The sequence below is a fragment of the Canis aureus genome, chromosome 27 (genome assembly GCF_053574225.1).
Source record: "Canis aureus isolate CA01 chromosome 27, VMU_Caureus_v.1.0, whole genome shotgun sequence".
In the NCBI taxonomy this organism is placed as follows: domain Eukaryota; kingdom Metazoa; phylum Chordata; class Mammalia; order Carnivora; family Canidae; genus Canis; species Canis aureus.
Genome location: NC_135637.1, coordinates 45,739,709 through 45,753,328, shown reverse-complemented (window position 1 = coordinate 45,753,328; position 13,620 = coordinate 45,739,709). Strand labels below are relative to the sequence as shown.

Here is a 13,620-nt window from a genome sequence, read left to right as displayed (position 1 = left end):
GGGTTTCACACCCCATTGAAAACCCTACTTACATCACTCATATTGTAAGCATTGCACTTGGCCTAGAGAAACAGAGGAAGATCAGGACTCATAGTGTATTTATGTTTCACATCTTCTCCTTTAGCTTTGTAGAAGATCTGCAATACGCAATCACAAAAATAACATGTATCACAGAGAGTACAAAAAAGAAAATGCTTAAAGTGAACACCAATAAAAAATAAATTAAAAAATAAAAAATAAAAAAAGGAGTATTTGGAATAAATCATGAAAGGAACTACAATGGAAAGGATGGAAACTGAGTGTGTGTGGGGGAAGTTAGAGAAAAATACAAATCATGAGAGACTCCAAACTCTACGAAACAAATAAAGGGTTGCCGATGGGGAGGTGGGTGGGGGGATGGGGTAACTGGGTAACAAGCATTAAGTAGGGCAGTGGTGAGATGAGCTTTGTATGTTATACCCTATGCTAACATATTGGATTTAAATAAAGTATGTTTTAAAATAAAAGAAGAAATATTCCAAAGGAAAAAGTTCTAGGTATACTAGAAGATGTCTTCAAATGTCTTTTGAAGTCATTTATCAGAAATCCTTCCAATGTTATGAGCCACTAAAATACTCTCAATAGCTTGTGTTTTCACACCCCACACACTGACCTCTTCCCACAAAACTCCCCAAAATCCTCAAAAATCAGCAATTAAAATTGTCATCTTACATTTGCCAAAGGGCAAACATTACTTTGCTGTTATCTTCTAAAAATAAAGTTGTTAAAAGCAAAATAAAATGCTTCAATTGTACACTTAAAGGAGTTATTCCCAGCACAGTCCCTCTACTACTTCTATTGTTAAAAATCAAAGGTATTCTCCTATTTTTAAAAAAGTCAAGCATTTTTGTCATTTTCAGAAAGACCTAAAAACTCCGTGTATTAAAATAGACAGAAAAGTAGAAAACAGTGATCTTTGATGGCTAGAGATGAATGGAAATCATTTCAAATGCAAAACCCTAATTTGAATAAATGGAGTTTACCAAAGTCAGAAAAGTCCAATCTTTGCTAGTGGAGTAAACCGGTCTTGTTTTTGTTTTGGGTTTTTGATTCTTAGAAAATGGCATTTAGAATGAGACTTTCACTTCTGCTAAAAAAAAAAACAAAACTTTCCAATTACAATTGTAGCACTAAAACCATATAATAATTTCCTCATGCTATGAGGGCGCTTCTACATAAACCCAGTGTACTTAAGAGGTTTACCATTTCATACTTACCCTATCTTATCCTTTTACAGATGTCAGGAAGACAGCTAGGTCCAGGATGTAGAACTTAGATTGTATCCTCCTCTTGGTAATAGAAAAGAAATTGCTTGATTTCTAAAATCTAAAATACAACTGGAACCACTAGATTTCCAGTCTCTTGACTGTCATTTATCACATAAACCTTTAAGCAGATTATCACATGTAAACTGTTGTCTATGTATCACAAAGTCTAAAGAGGCTGATATCTATTTGAATTCTCAAATCCTAAATAATTTCTTCTAGGCATCCAAGAGCTAACGTTATTCCCTCACTGCCTTTAGAAACCATAGCTAGGCATTCACAGAGTCTCACCGATTCTACCCTCTACACATGTCCTCTGCCATTGCTAGTGCTTTAGTTGAAGTCCAAAGGAGTCTTCTGCTAGGTTTCTGTAAGCGCTTTTAATCCATCTTCTTACCTCCATCTCTTCCCTCATCAATGCCATCTCAGCACTCTTGGTCAGAAGTATCTTTTAGAACACAGATCTGATAATCCAACTCCATGGATTAAGATCTTCAACACCTCCCATTACCTACCCCACAATCTCCAGAGTATAAGCACACAAGATCCTCAATGATCACATAATAATCCCGAACCCTTCACCGTCCTTCCAGTTCATTAGCTCTTGTTGGTCATCATGATTTTTTCTTTCACCAGGAATGCACCCTTCCCTTATTTGCCAGGGAAGCCTTGGTGGGGGGTTACCCTCTTCTCTTGTACTTGGCACATACCTCTCCTGTAGCATTCACCTCTTGGTGTGGCAATGCTCTGGTTCCATCCATGCCTTTGTCTTACACTCTTATATCCTTGTCATCTCCTATCTATCTCACCACTCATCATCTATGGCGTCTTTATAGCATCAGCATATAATACAATGCCCGGCTCAGGGAAGGAGTTCAAAAACGTTCATTCAATGGATTAATAAATAAATGCTTTCCATGTCCCTTTAGTTCTTCTACACACTAAGCTTCCCTTTAGGTCTGACCTTAGCCAGGTCATACACATCGCTCATGGACAGCCAGGCAAATAACATACTAATCTCCAAGACCTAAGTTTTCTTTTTTTAAAATTTTTAATTTATTTATGATAGTCACAGAGAGAGAGAGAGAGAGAGAGAGAGAGAGAGAGGCAGAGACACAGGCAGAGGGAGAAATAGGGTCCATGCACCGGGAGCCTGATGTGGGACTCGATCCTGGGTCTCCAGGATCACGCCCTGGGCCAAAGGCAGGCGCCAAACCGCTGCGCCACCCGGGGATCCCCAAGACCTAAGTTTTCAAAAGCCTCTATAATATTTGTGTATGATGAATTCTGAGAAGTAAAACCATATACGCATGTGAGTTATTTCCCTGTACTAGTATTTTATATACGAACAGCAAATATATGCAACTTAATATGGATCTGAAGGTGATGAGTTTGTTAAAGTGTCTGGAATTCAAGTTTAAATTTTGTGTGTGTATATACAGGTGTAGTACAAGAGTAGAACTTTTTCATCACAACAAATTTATCCCATAACACAGTATTTCAAAGGCAGCTAAAAAGGAAGATGTTATAAAAAGGAAGATAAATAGTAATATAGAAGAAAAAAGAAAATGTTAGTGCCCAAACTAAAAATAATTGTTGTGGTTGTTCTTGTTTGTATTCCTAATGGAGCCCAATGCAGGGCTTGAACTCATGACTCTGGGATTAAGACCTGATCTGAGATAGCAAGAGTCTGACACTTAACCAACTCAGCCACTCAGTCAGGTGACCCCCAAACTAAAAATAATTGTAATTGTAATTTTAAAATACATAAAGTAAAAGGAAAATTAATGGCTCAGAAGAATTAAACTTTTGAGCTGCTATTTATTTTGTTGAAGCCTCCTCCCTCCATTCTTGGCCCCCTCTTTTGTACTTACATCACTGACTTGCTTTGTGTTCTGTTTTGCCTGGACCATAACTGGGGAGTCCACGGTGCTGGTAAATTTGAGGGTGTCTGGATGCTGCCTGTACTTCTTTTCATTCAGGGCATCACCTGCTTTCTTAACGTTTTCTACATCTAGACTGCCAATAGGTATCCAGCCTATGCGTTTCATCCAGGTGTTGTAGTCTTCCTTGCAGGCATTCTATTGCAAAGGGAAAAAAAAGGAGTAAGTGCCCCAAGCAGTGGGTTCTCATGCACTTTCTGACTTTAGGAGAGGATTATCCTGTGAAATAAGTGTCACTTACATTGCTCTGTACTTGCATCATGTTTTTAGACTACTCCAGGTCCATGGCATCAGGCAGATAGGTGTAATGATGGAGTGTATGCTTATAGTTGACATTGCTGGCAACATCCTGAGCTTTCTTGGCTACCACAACATTGAACACATCATGGGGTGTGTTGTATTTTGTTTTTGTCTTCTCATAGTCTTTTTTATACTCCCGGTCGGATTGTATCTTGACTACATTCATATAGTGAACCAGTTTAGGATCATCTTGGAGACTTTGGAAGCCAACCATTTTCCCTTTGGTGTTTTCATAATCTTTTTTGTATTGAACCTATTGGAAACAAAGTGGGTATATTTTAAAATGTAGTTATGAAGATTTTACTGATCAATAAGACTATGATTTAAAGCAATTGAGCTTCCCAGGAATTACTTCAACAACCAGTTAGATGTATTCATTTGTATATAGTTTGAAATGTAGCCTGGTAAAATTAAAATGTTACTTAGAGCCCATTTAATTGTCTGTAGCTGCCTCAGCCACCTGAGATAGATTGGGGTGGGGAACGTTTCCATAATTCATGTCAGAGACAAGGTAGTAAGTTCCTTTCTACTTATACACTGGTAGAGACAAATGAAAAGATAAACATTCTGCAATCATTACCAGTTATATTGTGCTGCTCCAGGAGACCCCTCCCCAAATAGCTGGCTATCTTAGTTGTAGTAGAATTTTAATGAGTATTTGGATATTCAAAGGAAGACCCAGAGCCAGTTGTGTGTAAACATGAATTGGATCTAAATTATAAAGTGAGAAGAACTGAACTTGCTTGGGGAGATCTGGGAAGAAGCATGGGAAACTGAGAAGCAGAGATGTGAAGGAAAGCTAATGTGTGTGTTGGGGTGGGGAGGAGCTGGAAGAGTGCACCCAGAAAGAAAGGGAATGGGTATCATCAGCGCTTTGATGATACCAGTATTTATTACTCAATTGTAACTTATTTACATCGGCGCAATGTCAACTTCATTTCAAACCATCGATGAGGTTGTGCTTGGGACTTGGGTTCGGGGGACTAAAAGATGGTTCTGGACTGCTGTGTTCCATCTCTGGACCATGCAGACCAGAAAAAAGTGAACCCAGGGCAGGAGAGTCCAGGTGAGCATGAGCAAAACCACTGTGTACAAAGTAGGAGCCAGAGGTAATGGAAAGACAAACCTCAGAATATCTGCATTGAGCAGGAGGAAGGGTATCCTACTTCCTAGAGGTTAGCTGGTAGGGGTTTGAGTCAATTTGATTTGAATCTCAAAGAGGAAAGTAACTAGTTCATAGTTACAAGTATGATAAGGAAAAGAAAAAAGACAAAATTTTTAACTTTCATGGAGCCTAATGACTGCTATGGACCTTGGAGCCAATTAATCCATCTCTGGAAGCAATTAATTAAAAAGAAATAAGGGAAAGAGGGAATCCATGTAAATTAAGAAAATTTTGAGACAAAAATCTTACCCCCAGGAGGCGATTAGGACTTAAATAGTGACTGATTTGTTTACTTCCATGAGGAGAATAATGTGAATTTGTACAAAAATGCAGAGGAGACCTTAAACTTAGAGTGTTGCACTAAAACAGGTTAGTAAAGGTTCTACAAATCCTTACTGCCAGGAAAATTCAGACCTTTTTAGGGAACTTTCTTTTCTAAATAGTTTTCAACAGGACTCACTTCGTGCTGGGGACAGCAGACACGGCGACTTCTGCATAACGAATCCACCCCACCCATACTTCCTAGTTACAACACACCAGTGACCCCACCACCGGCACTTACCTCACTTGCTGCCTGCCAGGCAGCTTTGGAGGCTCTGATGGGAATCGTGTCCGTTCTCAGGTCATAGCCCTTCTTGCTCAAATCTTTCAAGCCTGTTTTTGTACATATTCTGAAAGAAAAAAGTCCCTTGCATATAACTGAGGCCACATTTAGAAAGGCCTTCACACGCAATCAGCAGCTGAGCTCACGTGCATACCTCATTGATACTGTAGGCATTAACTTTAGCCTGGATGAACTGGGGCAGGTCGGCTGGCAGGTTGTACTTGTGAAGAAGTTCTTCTCCTCTGGCTTTGTATGCTACCTTGAGAGATGAAAAGAAATGCATGAACAAAACAAAGGGGATCCCTGGGTGGCACAGCGGTTTAGTGCCTGCCTTTGGCCCAGGGCGCGATCCTGGAGACCCGGGATCGAATCCCACGTCGGGCTCCCGGTGCATGGAGCCTGCTTCTCCCTCTGCCTGTGTCTCTGCCTCTCTCTCTCTCTCTCTCTCTCTGATGTGACTATCATAAATAAATAAAAATTAAAAAAAAGAAATGCATGAACAAAACAAAGGAGGGAAAAGGGTTTAACGACACAGGAAAATAATTTCAGAACAGATCACATTACACAGAGGTGCTTTTCTTGAAAGACGTTCTCTGGGTCACCTTCACATTCACCTGTGCAGATCTGTGGGCCTTCAAGGTCTCACATGCAATGCACAGAGTCCCATCCTAGTGCCCGTTCAGCCTTGGCAAAGGTCCCTTGGTATGTGCTAGGAACCTCTGAGCTTCGTGCGGTAGGGGCACCTCACAGAAGTTAGCCCCGGGAGAGGGCCTGATGAAAATGTTAACCTGCAGATACTTCCCTGAGCACCGAAAAGGCTAACTGGGTGGGATACACACACTATCTATCTTACACTTGGTGGGTGACTGATGGGACTTTGGGGTGGTTTTTACTCTACATGATTTTTGTCTTAGCTCTGACTTACAACGTAGCTCCTCCAGAAGGTGTGCCGCATACATTCATTTTCTTGGTCTTTCCTAAAAATAGGCTTATAGTGTGTCTTGTCATCAAGAGAAGCCCCTGACCTTCAGTGTTAAATGGCTGGAAGGACGGTCAGCGTAGCATCCATAACACCCTGAAGACGTGACGTAGGTGTGCCTTATTAGTGAAAAGCTGGGAGAGTTACAGAATTGCTCATGGAACTGAGTCTCTTTGGTTTGCAGAATAACCACAGGTGATCAGCACGTTTAGAACCAAATGTATTTGTTTCCGTTATTAAACTACAGATAGAATTAGCACTCATATCACTTCTTTGGGCCTGGTTGATTTTGGACTGTACTATAATCGGAGCATCCTCAATCGAAGTAAAATTGAGAGCGTCTGGATGTTGGCTGCATTTTTTCTGTTTGGTGAATTGAAACAAGATAAACAGCAATAATACTTTCACTTAAGGCTAATACATAAAAATCCTTGAGATTTATTTTGGAGGGACAAGGGTTTTTTTTTCCTGATTTAAAAATTTTTAGATACTAGCTTCTTGGTTGGCTTGGGGGAAAAGATGAATACAGTACAAGAGATGATGTTCCAAAAATTGGCTCAATTTTGGATGGTCTGGGGCATTACAGACCAAGATAACTTTCAGGAACCAGGCTACCTCTTGCTTATGAAATGAAAAGAGGGTACTCTTAGCTAAACAGAACCCAGAAACACCACAAAGTTTTCTAAAGTATCAGAAAAGCATGCAAGGAAATTTGGAGTGTCTTTTGTGTGACACTAACAGGCTCTCAGATTCCTGTCAGTTGAACAGAGGTAACGCAGCTCTTTGGTTGAGGGAGGAGGAACTGGGGAATTAGGCAATGGCTAGGGGTTCCTATAAGAAAGGGAGAACTTCTGCTCTGCAGCCTCCATGTGACTAGTCCACAGCTTGTCACTAAAGTACTGAGGAGCTAGCTACAGGAGAGAAGAGAGTGGAAGGTGTTCCGACGGGACCTTCTAGCTACATTCCTAGATTTTCCTCCCTCTAGTCTCCCACTCTTCTTCCCTTGTGCATCTTCTACATCCCACTTCTGTGTATGAAGTGGCATCACTCAGCTTTAAGACATCTAAAAACCACCAACTCAGAGGAACTTTTGTGAAAAATCGGAGGATATAAAATGTTGTTTCCTAAAAGCAAGCAAAAGCCCAGAACAACAGAAACAAGAACCTTCACTCAGTACCTCCGTCCCTCCTTTATGTAGGCTAACCTCCCTGATGTGTTCACCTGACAGCCATGGGAATGTGCCTCTGTCGGAGGGGAAGGGTCAGATCACCTGGCCATTTAGAGTGAAAGATCATCGCTGCTTTTTTCTTAGACTGAATAACAACTTATCTGGTACTTCAAAATGATCAAGAATAAGACACACGGTATAATAGTTAAAGGAAAATTTCTGTAGTATTCATTCTATGCATTATTCATAATTGCCAAAACTGGCAATTATGAATCCACATGTGTACCACTGGACAGCCAAAAATATAGCTATGCAAAGGAATACTACTCAATAATAATAAGGAATGAATTGTAGATATGTGCAGATATATAGATGAGCCTCTAAAGCATGGTGCTAAATGAAGGAAGTCTCCTACAAAAGAGATTTCTAGGAAAGTACAACTATAGCGACAAAAAGCAAGATCTCTGGTTGCCAGGCATTGCAGATGGGAGGGGGAGTTTTCAAGGAAACTTTTGCATACTAGCAGCATTTTAAAATTCAATTATAGTGATGACCATAAAAACTACATGAACTTATTAAAAATAGATGAATTTTGTGGCATGCAAATTATACTTTGATACAGTTGTCAAAAATATTTTTATCATGAATGGTTAATATAAAGGATTTTGATGATGTAAAGCTTATCTGTCTGGATAATTCATGCATGTGGTAAGGGCTCTTTTCTCAGTAACAACCATGAGAGAATGAAGAGGGAAAAGAAGGTGATTCCACGGTTCTGGGGGCCTTAACACGGCACAATCCCAACCCCCTCTGTGGCACATGAGATGTCTTTACCTCATTTAGGGTGTCTGAAGCTCTCTTTGCCTTTCCCATTTCTAAGGATCCAAAAGGCACCCAGCCACAACCTTTCATCCAGCTGTTGTAGTCAGCCTTGTATTCAACCTAAAACACCAAGAGGAAGGTTACAGGTTTTTTGTTCAGCATCATCCTTATTCATGAAATCATTAACATTTTACCCAAAACAGTGTTAAGATTTCTGACCAGCTTCCTTACTTCATATATCCTAAGGTTTCTTTTTGTTTTTGTTTTTTAAGATTTTACTTATCTGAGAGAATGATGAGAGCACGCACATCAGTGGGGCAAAGGAAGAGAGAAAGAAACGCAAGCAGATCCCACATGGAGCACAGAGCCCAACACAGAGCTTAATCTCACACTCAGAGATCATGACCTGAGCCAAAATCAAGAGTCGGATCCTTAATTGACTGAGCCACCCAGATGCCCCACATTGAGATTATGTTAAGTATTTCCTTGGTGGGAGATTTTAACAGCCCTTAGGTTATCAGTGTTCTTCTAGCTGGCATGTAGTCCATCTCCTCCTTATTTCCAACTGAAAGGAAGTATGTGGAACTCTAATTCCAATATGGACAAATACTATATTTAAAGCTCTACTTCAAAGAATAAAAAAAAATTTATATGTAGATAATCAAAGGTGAGGTGTTTGCTCCCTGGAACTCTAAGTATTATGTTTCTTTGGTCAAATTAGGACTGGTGGCCACATTGAAGGTAGGTAATTTTGCTCACCTTCTGAGAAGACTTGATAATGGTTATTCGTACTATAGGTTTGCACATGTTGCCCTTCATGTGTAATGGTTAACTTTGAGTGTCCCCATATCAGTTAACAATGCACTTTAAAATAGTTATGCTAGGGGCACCAGGGTGGCTCAGCTGGTTAAGCGTCTGCCTTTGGTTCAGGTTGTGATCCCCAGGTCCTGGGATTGAGCCCCATGTCGGGCTTCGCCCCACGTCGGGCTTCCTGCTCAGCAGGGAGTCTGCTTCTCTACCTCCCTCTGCCCCTCCTTGCTGCTCACTGTCTGCTTAAATAAATAGATAAATAAAGTATTTAAAAAATAAAATAGTTACAATCAATTTGCTTGTACAAGGCTCTTACTATTTGGAATTTTTCCTATTTTGGGGACACACTTGATGCCATTAAAGTAATAGGCCAGTCTTGGGGTGCTTGGGTGGCTCAGTTGCTTACACGTTCAACTCTTGATTTTGGTTCTGGTCATGATCTCACTGTTGTGGAATCAAGCCCCATGTCAGGCTCTGTGCTGGGTGTGCAGCCTGCTTGGGACTCTCTCTCACTCTCCCTTCTCCCCTCTTCCTCAGCCCTCCTCACACACACCCTATTCCCTCTCTCTAAAAGAATAAAATAAAACAGTAAAATAAAATAATAGACTACTCTTATTGTCTGGCTATATGTGGTACGTAAAACTTATATTCTAGATACAAATTTCAAACCATTGTTCTTTAGTGTGGGCCTTTTAATTGGAATAAAAAATCAAGAAACTATTTGGTTCCTGCCTTTGAAAGGCTTACCATCTACTTGGGAGAAAGAAACATAGCAAAATTAAAAAAGTAAATAACCACGCATGATACAGGATTGTTAGTGATGGAAATTTAAAATCGTTCAGGGGCTGTAGAAAAGAGTAGATTGGGTCCTCAAAAAGTTAAAAATAGAATTACCATGTGATCTAGCAAACCCATTTCTGAGTGTATACCCAGAAGAATGGAGAGCAGGCTCTCAAAGGAAATATTTGTCACCTACGTTTGTAGAAGCATTATTCAGAATAGCCAAAAAGATGGAAGAAACACAAACGTTCACTGATGGATAAAGGGACAAACAAAATGTGGTATACACATACAATGCGGTATTATTCAACCTCAAGAAGGAAGGAAATTATGATACATGCTACAACACGAATGAACTTTGAGGACATTTCATTAAGTGAAATAGGCCAGTAACAAGAAGACAAATACTGAATGACTCTACATATACATGGTCTACAGAGCAGCCCAGGTCAAGTACAAGGGTGGTTGCAGGAGCTAGGGAGAGGGGAAAAACAGGAAGATAACTGCTAGAGTTTCAGTTTTAGAAGATGAAAAGGTTTTGAAGATGAGTGCACAACAATGTGAATATAATTAGCTGCTACTCAACGGCACACTTGGTTGGTAGCTTTCCCGGAGGGATATAGTGATGAGTTCATGCTAGATCTAGGTCTAACTCTGAGGGGCATGCTCTCATCAAGCCACAAGGGTCATTTCCCCATTACATACTAGCTACATACAGAAGACAATGCCAACACCTCTGAGAATGGCCAAAAACACCATTCCACTTAAAGATTATTTCCTTTTCCACCTTAGAAAAACGGAAATGAGAAAATGTGATTACTCACATCACTCTGCAGTGCATAAGCCTCCTTGGCAAGATCCACGTTGATGCTATCGGGTGGGTAGCTGCAATTGTGTAAGATGTGCTTATAGTCCATAGCACTGGCAATTTCCTGAGATTTCTTAGCTCGAGTAACTTGGAGCATATCAAGAGGTGTCCTGTAGATAGTCTTTGACTTCTCATAGTCTTTACGATATTCACGCTGTGAATAGGAATTTTCCATTTATTACCATAAATCCTCAATGGAATTTCCGGACAAGCACAGAAATCTCTCATAAACAACAGACACGAGTTAGAGAAACACATTCAAACGTGCGAGTAGTTTTTTTTTTTCCTAAAATTTGTTCATCTGTTACACATTATTGAACCCTTTCCCTCCAAAAACCTCAGACGTGGACATATGTTATCAAATCTACTTTTAGATCAAAGAGCAACTGTCAGACAACAGGAGGGGGCCACAGTTTCTACTTCAGGAAGGCATTTTATTTTAACACAGGGTTTTTTCAAGACCATTAAGAAGCATTATTTTTACCAAAGTAATCTAATCTTTTAATTGTGTTCCAATAAAGAAGTACTTTTTTAATTGATGAAGACTATAGAACAATCATTTCATGCTTCTAATTTCATAAAACGACCACTTCATGAATAAAGCTGTCCACTTGACTACTTGGCTTTTCTAACAGCATGTTTAAGTGGTCACTGAGTTTTTCAACCTGACTATTCTACTTTTGACAGTAGATAAGCTCCACTGAGAATCCCAAAGGTTCTTTCATACCAAGTTTAATTTTGGTAACAATTTAAAAGCAGCTTCAGATTGCAGCAGTAATAAGACCTCAAAGGAGAAAAGTTTGTGACACTGAACCATTCAAGTAACCTTGGCACTTATTACAGTGTTCTCATAAACCAAATGTCTTGACTGGGCCTCAGAAGGCACTTTCACTGGCTGGTTTTCCGGAATGTTAGACAGGGTGCTAATTAGGTCAAGGGGTCAAGGTCCCAGCTTCATCATGCCCACTCAACCAATTACCTTAACAGAGAGAAAAATTCTACCCCAGTGCCTGTAGGAAAATTCTAAACCCTTATATCTCCCCATAATCACATAAGCATTAAAGACGGTGACCCAAGCTAGCAAGTAGACATGTGCCTTATGAATCTTCTGTAGAAATTCCTGTTGCAAACAATCTGATCATTTAGCTCCCTTAGGGAATGTGATCTTCCTCCTAAATACTTTGTGGGCAATCACCCTCACTGAATAAACATCACTTAATTGTAAAATCTAGCCTTTGGTTTACGAAAATAAAATATGGAAACTTTCTGATCGTATGTAAGAACATTGAAAAAATAGTTTGTCTTTATTAGAAATAAGCTGATGGGGTGCCTATTGGTGCAGTTGGTTGAGAGTCTGACTATAGGTTCAGCTCAGGTCATGATTTTGGGGTTGTGGGACTGAGCCCCACGTTGGGCTCCACGCTGAATGTGGAGTCCACTTGAGTTTTTCTCTCCTTCTCCTTCTGCCCCTCCCACTCATGCTCTCTCCTTCCTTCTCTAAAATAAATAAGTCAATCTTTAATGAATAAACAAACAAACTGATAAAGTAATGTTGCCACAGCATTGGTGTGTGGAAGTGTTTTTGACTAAACCATTTGATTCTTTTGTTCATGTTTATACCAGTTCATACATATCTGTACAATGTTGTCAAAGGTCCAAATGGCTTTAAAAGATTCTCTTTATTTTTTAAAATTATTTATTCATGAGAGACAGAGAGAGAGAGAGAGAGAGAGAGAAAGGGAGAGAGACAGGCAGGGACACAGGAGGAGGGAGAAGCAGGCCCCATGCCGGGAGCCCGACGCGGGACTCGATCCCGGGACTCCAGGATCACGCCCTGGGCCAAAGACAGGCGCCAAACCACCAAGCCACCCAGGCATCCCCTAAAAGATTCTCTTTAAAAGCCATGCATGTTCTATACCTGTAGCTTAGCTCTTAGCCTGGATGTATATGAAAATGATTCATCATTGACTAGCTCTTTTGGTTACCAGTATCAATCAATTAACAAGTATTTACCGAAGATACTACGTGCTTCGTGTTCTAATGGGTACTGTGATAGGATAAAGACATGTTCTGTCAACAGACAGATATGAAACCTTCTGAACTGAGAAAGGATAAGGAGCTACTAAAAAACATAATATGATGTATGTGATCACTATATACAGATATAAATCAGCGTGAAGTTATTAGAGAAAACTACTGACTACGGGATGCTTTAAACTGCCATAGGACTACACAGCACATGCAAAATGAATTAATGAAGATATAGATCATTATATGAATACATGGTTGAAATGAAAGTAAAGGATACAAACATCCTTCTATTTAATTTTGAAAAAATAATATTTGCAAGCTATGCTGAACACTCTTACCACTCTTTAAGGAATTCTCTAATCATTTTTTAAACACAGCATATACTGTGATTTGCAATAGATCTTTCCCCTCTCTAGTAAGAACTTTACCCAAAAGATGAGACTTGGCCCATAGACAAGCTGTAGGGAATTTATATTCTCTGAAATTCAGACAAAAGAAAAAGTTCAATTTTCTAGACGAGTGATCAAGTCTTTAATCAGAGGCTCAAAGGAGCCTATAATCAATGGAGTATTTTTCTTGAACCTATACCAGTACTAATTACTAAAGTCAATAAAAAACAATGATAATTAACAATAAGATTTTTATCTCTGACTCATGGTTTTCTTCCACTATAAAGACAGTTTCAAAATCATCATTTAAAGTTTATTTTTCAATCAGAAGAAAATATGAAACCATCTAGTGATGTTTTCAGGAAGTTTTGAGAATTAAAATCACTTCTTTACCGATTGCAATATTGAGAATTAAAATCAATATTCTATTACATATTGAAACAAATGGTTTTCAAAC

General features: G+C 39.5%; 1 protein-coding gene across 1 annotated transcript in view; it reads right to left on the bottom strand.

The window, feature by feature from the left end:
* Positions 1–3,518: 3,518 nt before the first annotated feature.
* The window catches only part of LOC144299458 (nebulin-like), an 11,324-nt gene continuing 1,222 nt past the window's right edge, over positions 3,519–13,620 (bottom strand). The window contains exons 3-8 of the mRNA XM_077874970.1: positions 13,203–13,252; positions 10,700–10,897; positions 8,298–8,405; positions 5,471–5,571; positions 5,275–5,383; positions 3,519–3,800 (exon numbers count right to left, since the gene is read on the bottom strand). Of these exons, the coding sequence (XP_077731096.1) occupies positions 3,519–3,800; positions 5,275–5,383; positions 5,471–5,571; positions 8,298–8,405; positions 10,700–10,897; positions 13,203–13,252 (848 nt within the window). The remainder of the gene's footprint in view (positions 3,801–5,274; positions 5,384–5,470; positions 5,572–8,297; positions 8,406–10,699; positions 10,898–13,202; positions 13,253–13,620) is intronic.